At 37.1% G+C, this 8,833-nt stretch overlaps 1 protein-coding gene across 2 annotated transcripts; it reads left to right on the forward strand.

The window, feature by feature from the left end:
• Window positions 1-314: 314 nt before the first annotated feature.
• LOC103985774 (protein NLP1) lies at window positions 315-6,223 on the forward strand. 2 transcript variants are annotated; one of them, XM_009403599.3, is made up of 6 exons: window positions 315-462; window positions 756-1,610; window positions 2,066-2,113; window positions 2,184-3,120; window positions 4,198-4,700; window positions 4,791-6,223. In XM_009403599.3, the coding sequence occupies exons 2-6, from the start codon at window positions 795-797 to the stop codon at window positions 5,079-5,081; spliced, it is 2,595 nt and encodes an 864-aa protein (XP_009401874.2). In that variant the 5' UTR covers window positions 315-462; window positions 756-794; the 3' UTR covers window positions 5,082-6,223. The 2 variants fall into 2 exon arrangements, with proteins under 2 accessions (XP_009401874.2, XP_009401873.2); XM_009403598.3 differs by having other exon boundaries at window positions 4,198-6,223.
• The last annotated feature ends 2,610 nt before the right edge of the window (window positions 6,224-8,833 follow it).

Raw genomic sequence — 8,833 nt, forward strand, 5'->3', positions numbered from 1 at the left:
GGACCACCAGCCACCATTGCCATCTCACGGGTCCGAGTGAGCGTGAGGCATGCAGGCCTTCCGAGATCCCCAAACCAGAATCTCGAGGTATAGATCCTCCTCCATCCTCTTTTGGACAGTCAACATTGTCCTGCTAAGACATCGCAGTACTCCTCAGCTTTCCCTTTCTACCCCTTGCATGAGCCTGTCCCCTCCTGCGTGCAGTCAGACGTTGGTCATCAGTTGGGGATACAAAGGGAAAGATACTGAGATTCCATCACCACTTCGAAGACCATCCAATGCCAGGATTCAGCTGACATGCTGCTGGTAAAGAAGGTTGGGGGTGTGTTTTGGGCAGCAGACCGGACAGTTGGAGATCTGAAGATCCTGATCTCCCTCCCTTCCTCTCTATTATATTCTCTTGCACTTCTCTCGAGAAGCTAGTGGTGCGGTTCTTCATCTCGGAGTAGTAGTCCTCTGAAGGTGACCTTTCTTTGTTCCTTTTCTCCTGCAAGCAAGTTGGAATCCTTTTTTTCTTGCAGCAGTGGGTCCAAAACTGTTTAATGATTCATGAGTTCTCTTTGTGGGCCTGTGAATTATTACTTCTGCTCTTGTTGTTGCCACCAATTTCCATTTTGAAGATTCCTTTAGGCACCTACTGGCTTTCCTTTGAATGCCACAAAAAAATATGTTCTTGTTGGTTTCTTGGATTCGGCCTTTTGTTTGTTCTTCTTAAAGGTGTTGGTTTTTGAGCTGAGATACGGATCATATTGCAGAAAGGATCTTGTGATGGAGTTCTGAAAAGATCGTGACTGATGGAGGATTCCACTCGCCAAACCCTATCAGATGCTGCCGGTGATTTGGACTTCATGGATGAGTTGTTATCAGGATCAGTCTTTGATTGTTGTGATCTCCTGCAAACAGGCACCTCTGCTCTCTTATTGCCTGTTCTCGGAGTTAGCTACAGCAGTCCCAACCCGACCCTGCCAGGGATTGATTACCAGGTTGATGCAGAGAGATCAATTTTCTCCGTGGAGTCGGCTTCAGAAGAAACCCGGATTCAAATGCTCGAGGGCGGACAATCCATCTATCCGAGTCCTGCAGGTGAATGGGAAGCAGATGATTCTAATTATGGATCAGCCATGAGTCGGCAGATTCAGCCTACCATGAAACAAAGACTGAGTTATGCCTTGAGGTATATCAAGGAATCAAATGGAGATGGTGATGTCCTTGTTCAGATTTGGGTGCCTGTCATGAGAGGAAACCAACAAGTTGTTACTACTTGTGGTCAACCTTTCTTGCTAGGGTCGAACTGTCAGGGGCTTGTGAAGTATCGGTCGGTCTCCACGAGGTACCAGTTCTTGGCTGATGAGAACTCTCGTGAGGCAGTGGGCTTGCCTGGCCGGGTGTTTCTAGGGAAGTTGCCGGAGTGGACACCGGATGTGCGCTACTTCAGCAGCTGTGAATTCCCTCGTGTGAGTGATGCTCAGCGGTATGAAGTTTGTGGAACGATCGCCCTACCGATTTTTGAGATGGATAGTCGATCTTGTTTAGGGGTTGTCGAGGTCGTGATGATGACACAAAAGGTTAATTACAGTTCTGATTTTGAGATCATCTGCAATGCTCTTCAGGTGAGTCCTGATCACCATCTTTGCAGCATGCTCTGAAACCTCAAACCTTTTTTATCTCTTCTTGATAGCTTTATTTTTCTTGATCTCATAGAGGTTTATTGAATTTTCATGATTGTCCTGACATGCTTATAAGTTCCTTGTATCCTTTTAAGATCCAAGATTCCTTGTACTAGTGAATTGAGTTAATTTTCTATAAAGTTGCATGACAAAGTCCAATTCTTCACTGTGATGCTAATCTACTGAAGTTTGGATTTTAAGTCGCTTCAAGATTTCTGTTTGTTTGCAATCATTCGGTTGACTACATTGCTGCACAATTTTGTTTTTCGTATTTGAAATAAATATTGATAAAGCCATTAAAGTCACACAAAAATATGATTCTCATCATCGAAATGGAAAAAATATTCTTTCTTTTTCTCTAGAGATCTTTGCTTATGATACCTGACTTCTTGTTGCAGGCAGTCGATCTAAGGAGTTCTGAAGTTTCAAGTGTTCCCCGCATAAAGGTGAGCTGTAGAGATTCCTGAAAACAAATTCAATGTGACATCATACTGACACATTTTTCTCCTTTGTCAGATGTCTGGTGACTCTTACCATGATGCCTTGCCAGAGATCCAAATGGTGTTGAAAGCTGCCTGTGAGAGCCATAGATTGCCATTAGCTCAAACATGGATTTCATGCATTCGACAAGGCAAGAAGGGCACCCGACATTCTGATGAAAACTTCAAGGACTGTGTTTCAACTGTCGATGCTGCCTGTTATGTGCGAGATCCTAGCATGTCAGGTTTTCACCAAGCGTGCTCTGAGCATCATTTGTTGAGAGGCCAGGGTGTTGCCGGTAAAGCATTTATGACAAATCAACCATGCTTCTCATCAGATATAACGGACTTCAGCAAGATAGAATATCCCCTCTCGCACCATGCTAAGTTGTTCCGCTTGAGAGCTGCTGTGGCTATTCGACTGCGATGTATTCATACCAGAAAAGTAGACTTTGTTTTGGAGTTCTTCTTACCTATCAATTGCATAGAAAGTGAAAAACAGAAACTGATGCTGAATTCTTTGTCTACTACGATACAAGAAGTATGTCAGACCCTACGAGTTGTGACGACCAAGGAGCTAGAACATGAGACAGTGTTAGAAAATGATGATCAAATCCCTTCAGGTACATTCTCTGATAAATCTGTTTCTGAGATTGGTCAAAGATCAACTGTCAATGAAATTCTCCCAGTAGGAACACCTGATGTAGATATTACTGAGGAGGGATTCAGCATTTTAGCACATTGGGATCCCTCGGATATAATACTACCTACTGGAGATATGTTTTCCGAGTTCAAGCAGCACTATGGCGAGTCCAATTATGATAATCAAGTTTCATTTTCTGCTGAAATTAATGTTTCAAATATGGATAGTGAAACTGAAAAGAGGCATACAAAAACTGAAAAGATTGTCAGTCTGCAAGAGCTTCAGAAGTATTTTGCTGGTAGCCTGAAAGATGCTGCGAAAAGCCTAGGAGGTAAGCATCGTATTACTAAAAATTCCTGTTTTATCCTTCTATAGCGAGTAAGTCACTATGTTCCACATGACAAGATGGTGGGTTTTGGAAAACTAAACCATATGAACCTTGATTTTGTTCAAAAGGAAAATCCAAAATTAACACCAAAGACACTTGTAGAACTATATCTTAACAAGAAGCTGCAACCATGACTAGCAAAACGATCTTGATTGATTCCATTCTAAGACCAAACTAAGATTTAAGTAAATGAGACAGAAGTTTTAGATAGCAAAATTAGATAATTAGCTAAACTGCCCATGGTATCATTAGATGGAGACCAAGCTAAGCTCCAAAAGAGCCTGGACATGTAGGTACTAATATTATTAGAATAACGAATTTGTGCTTGTTCCATATTCCCAGATGAGTGAATAATATCTAGAGACAAGTAATCACAAGAAGTGAAATATATTCTTTACTCTGAATTTTGGTTAAATAAGCATACACAGAAAGTTGAAACAAGATGAATTTGCCATTTATGAATACCATGTGTGTGTTTGTTCACATGAAATTGTGTAGTACTTGTTTGATCATGTTTTAAACCCATCTTCTCTTTATCACTGAAAGCACAAAAAACAGATTTCCAATCCTACAATATATTCTTAGAAAGTTTGCATTTTACTATCAGTCAGTGAATTAATAATGCTATTGTATGTTTTAGTTGCTTAACCTGATAGGTTTGCTATTGTTTTAGCTCTAACGTTACATACTTTTTTAGTATACTTCATGTAATGTTCCATAATGAACCTTGCATCTCTGATTAAAATAACTGCATTGAGTTCATCATTTCAGATTTCATTCTACTTCCACTTGTGGTTAAATATAGAGGTAAATGACGAAACATTTTTTGCATTTATATGAAAAATGTTACTACTGCTGTCAGGTTCATCCGTCATAACGTGGATTGGTTAGCTTACGTGCCTGCATAAGTTAATAAAAATAGTTCGACATCATTACTGCTTTGCCACCTAATAGGATGACCTGCCTTGAATGTTGACACATCTATTGTTGTTAAGATCAATATTTTTTGCTTCTTTTCAGTGTGCCCTACTACACTTAAAAGAATATGTAGGCAACATGGAATTACTCGTTGGCCTTCACGGAAGATCAAGAAGGTTGGTCACTCCTTAAGGAAACTGCAAGTGGTTATAGACTCCGTCCATGGTCCTGGAGGAGCCGTCCAGTTCAGTTCCCTCTATGAAAACTTCATAAAAGCCACTTGGTCAGAAAACAACTTAGCAACTGGTACCACATTTTCATTGTCAAAGCAAAATGATCTTCCAGACTTCTCGAATGCAAACCAACAGCTAGAAAGTAGATTAATCTCACGGACATCTGGATCAAATTCCCTTTCCTCTTCCTCATGTAGTCAAAACTCTAATTCAAGTCAGGGCTATTCCAGTGAGCAAAGGAAGTGCATTGATGCTCATGAATTTTCATTCAGACAAAATACTTCAGTGGAAGAGAATCAGAGTAACATGCTTGAGAAAGTTCAAAGCCACATTGAATTCCATTCCCAACCTGAGGTGGCACCAAAATCTGTGGTTAGAACCCTGAATCAGAAGTTTCATATTGATCATCATTCTTCAGGAACTATGTCTTTTCCGCTGATGAATAGATGTGATTTTCTTAAGGTCAAAGCAATTTTTGGGGAAGAAAAAGTTATATTCAGAGTACAGCCAACTTGGGGCTTCCAAGAGTTAAAGCAAGAGATCCAGAGGCGGTTTAACATAGGTGATACTGCTTTAGTAGGCATCAAGTATCTGGATGATGACTCGGAGTGGGTCCTGTTAACATGTGAGGAAGACCTGAAGGAATGCATTGATGTGCACAAATCAACAGATGCTCATACAATCAGACTTTCTGTTCATCCTGTTGCTCAACCAAACACCAAGTCCTCATGGAGCAGCACCGCACTATCTTGACCATTTCAGGAAATTCTTTTGAAACAACAACATGATATTGCTGTGCTTATTGATCCGAAGTTTGTTCATGCATTGCAAACTCATAGTAGGGACTGATCTCCAGAGCATGTGGAAATGCTTACAGTGAGGACCAAAAAAACAAGAAGCAAATCTGCAAAGCATCGTAAGCAGCCTCACATCATCTTGAAAAGAATGACCTGAATTTGTTACATCTGTGTGTTTTATCATTTTATCCGAGGAAATGAAGATCTGACGATTAAGGTGCTTATGGAAGGAGTATTTGAACTAATGATTTCCGTAGCTGCACCAATCCAAAGGTGCAAAACTGGTCAGCAGTGAGTTCTTTGTCTGTAGACCAAGGAAGAAGGGTGTTTGTTTGTGCAGCAGTGATGGCTAGCGCTTCCATGATGGTCCTCTACCAATTAAATCTTTCTATAAAGTAGAATCTAGGTGTCATACTGCTGTGATGCCTATCAAATCGGTGATGCTAAAACCTTTTTCTGTCAGCACACAACTTAGCACTTCAACTGACCCATGACGACATGCTGCAAAGAAACAGCACTTGGTTGTTTTCACTGGTTGAGCACAAAGGCTTTGCATAAGGAGGTATGATCTGTGTGTTTTGGACAACCACCTTTGCATTGTGTTTGAAGTTTGTGATCATGTGTAGTACTTTTGAGATACGAGAAGCTGTCATTTGTCGACCTTTGGGCAGATCCAATGACTTTCTTATTGGTTTGTGATATGGATTTCATTGAAAATTTACCACAGTGGGCTTGCGTGCAAATATTTATAGTGATGCTTATGTTTCTACAGAAGATTTAAGCAATGGAAAAAAAGGGTTAGTCTGAAGATTTCGGGTGAACCAGACAAATCAGAAGTCATTTGATGCTTCAAAAAATATATATGCTTATCCAGTTAGTCCCTGTGCAATATGTAGAATATACAATAGATACATGTCATTTTTATCTTTTGTTCTTTATGGATGGGTCTGTGTTTTGAGCAAAAAATACCATCATATGTGTGTATAAAACTTAAGCTTACATTCATTAAGACCAAGTTAAGAAGCTTCCATTGCAAACCCTCTTGTGTTTAGTTGTCCAAACAAAAGAACTTGATTGCTGCTGTTTTCTTGGATTGGAGACTTGTTTGCCTCTATTTGATCTCATGAAGAGATACTATCACATTAAAAGAATACCACAGTTTAGTCATGCAGCTTTTTTACAAACAAAATTTTGAAGCCTAACATGCAGCTGAATCCTTTTGTTTTTACTTTATGATTTTTTTTTGTGTTTCAAATATACATGGTGACAAGCTTCTTCAGATAAACAGGAACAAACAAAGACTAGAATCATAATTATACAGTATGAGGTGGTAATTAAAGGCAAAAAGTAGAAAGAATTTCTCATCTAGCAAATCAAGACTCCATTAATTTTGAGACTAATTTGGTTGGATGAGATAACTGACTCATTAGCATATTAATAATAATATGCACATTAAATCCTTATAAGTCAATTCAAAATTTTGTCCAATTCTAATTCTAATAGGATACAGGATTAAGATCAGGAAGTGTCATAACTGACATGCAGGCTGATATTGATCTTGGAGGAAGAACAAGAACACATAAGATCACCTTTCAATTAGAAGAAGCTGCCACCAAAATCTTCAATGAAGTTATCAAAAGATTAATGGGGGCACATTTCAGTCTCAGGGGCAGAAACACACCAATGCATGCAAGAATCCAATAAAGGTCAATGCCCAAGACATATGAAACCATTAAACCCCTAAGATATTATTACCAGACATATGACCATGATTTTATCAGAGACCACAAAATTTTCTGATCTTGAGAATTGTAAGACAATAACTCCAATAGCTTTGTGAGTGTAATTCCTCTGGAATAGATAACATATGTTATCAGATCTTCAGTAAGAACTTGCTAGTGTAAGATAAAAATAATAAATGGTCTTTAATCAAAGTCAGCTGACAACTCCACAATCAATGGCATGCAAGGAATGATTTGAATTCTTGTTTTAGTGCTCAATTAGCTTCAGTCAAGGAATGGAATGACACAACACTTGCGTCACTATTTCCTACCCATGGATGACAACTACCATACAATAAAGGAGACAAGAAGGCAAATGAGCCTACCCACACAGAAGCAACCATGGTTTGAGATCCTCCATCCCCAACTGTCTAGAAAACCAAAATAATAAAGAAAAAAAAAATTAAAAGCATTGAAGCCTAAGAATTTTTCTCATGACTAACTTCAACATCCTTATTGAATGATTTAGATTACATCTAAATGTGCTAGTGAATAGCAGTGCACAACAAATTACATGGCCATTGTAGATAATTATTAGGTTTGTCATCTGGCTAGCAGTTTAATTCTTTTACTTAAAAGAAATATATTGTTTCCTAAATCTGGTACAAAGTTCATCACTTACATCAGAATTTATTCAGAGTAAGTCTCCTCTTCAATAACATCTTTACAAATTCTGACATAGTTTACAAGCAAGTTAATAACCCTATTCTTCTAGTTCTATATACATGTATGGTATAAACATTGACAAATATATTTATCGAACTAAAAATATATCGAATCACGTTCATGTTCATGTTCCATGGAGGAGAATATTCACAGACTAAGACCTTTGAATTAGCTTCCACATTAATCCTCTTAAAGCCTTAGTATTTTGTTAAATGAAAGGAAATATGGGAAGGATGGTATATAATAATAATAATAATAATAATAATAATAATAATAATAATAATAATAATAATAATAATATTAATGAGCAGAAAAATTATGGGGATGAAATTTATTATTTTTGAGCTATATTAAAATATATAAGGATGAATATTCTTTTGAAATATGTTTAGAAACTTTTATTCCAATTCTCAAATATAAACTCATATTATAAATTGTAACAACTCTCCAAATATGAATCAGATTGGTTTCAGCATAATATATATTTTTTAAATTAAAAAAAATTATTACATCAAATGTCATACATGAATTCGAACATGATATTTATTACTCATACAACATTATACTAATTAATTTAGATATCTCAATAAAAATATCATGATGTATATTAATGATCATTTGTAATACTAATATTAACTTTCACTTAGTTACTTGTAATTTTGGTTAGTAGTTTTATTTATAAAAGAACATGTGGTGCACCCTAAATTGGATACAAAATTCATCTCTCATAGCTCATTCCTCTCACTATATACATGTGAGATAAGAACATTAACAAAGAAGAGGCATCAAACTAAGAATAGGATATTTTTTTAAAAAAATTTCTATTGTTTTTAAAAATAATTAATTTCTTTTTTCATGATTTTACCCTTATCCTTTGTCTTAATCATTTATTCTATCCTTGGTCGTCTATGCTTCTACCCTATTGTTCCTATATTTACTTTCACTTTCGATCGTAAACCTTGACAATAAAAATTACAAGTGAGGACGACGACAATAGTAGAGAGAGAAAGAGGAGGAGAGGGAGGGCATTGGTGCGATGCAAAAGAAGCGGATGTGAGTAATGAGAACAACAGTAAGTGAAGGAAACTTTTATGAAAATTTATTTATAAATATTAATTGAGAATTTTTTAAAATAATTATTTTTCCTTGACAAACTACCTCTAAAAATATATATGTTTCACGTAAAAATTTTTCTTTGCAAAATCCACATGAATCCTTTGAACACCTTTCCCTTGTTTAGTAATTTGTTAAATTATGGGAC

Source organism: Musa acuminata, chromosome BXJ1-5, assembly GCF_036884655.1.
Source record: "Musa acuminata AAA Group cultivar baxijiao chromosome BXJ1-5, Cavendish_Baxijiao_AAA, whole genome shotgun sequence".
NCBI classification, from domain to species: domain Eukaryota; kingdom Viridiplantae; phylum Streptophyta; class Magnoliopsida; order Zingiberales; family Musaceae; genus Musa; species Musa acuminata.

Coding starts and splice junctions, on each gene's coding strand:
- LOC103985774 (XM_009403598.3), top strand. CDS start 795: ATGGAGGATTCCACTCGCCAAACCCTATCAGATGCTGCCGGTGATTTG. Junction 1,611..2,065: donor TCATCTGCAATGCTCTTCAG/GTGAGTCCTGAT, acceptor TTCTTGTTGCAG/GCAGTCGATCTAAGGAGTTC. Junction 2,114..2,183: donor CAAGTGTTCCCCGCATAAAG/GTGAGCTGTAGA, acceptor CTCCTTTGTCAG/ATGTCTGGTGACTCTTACCA.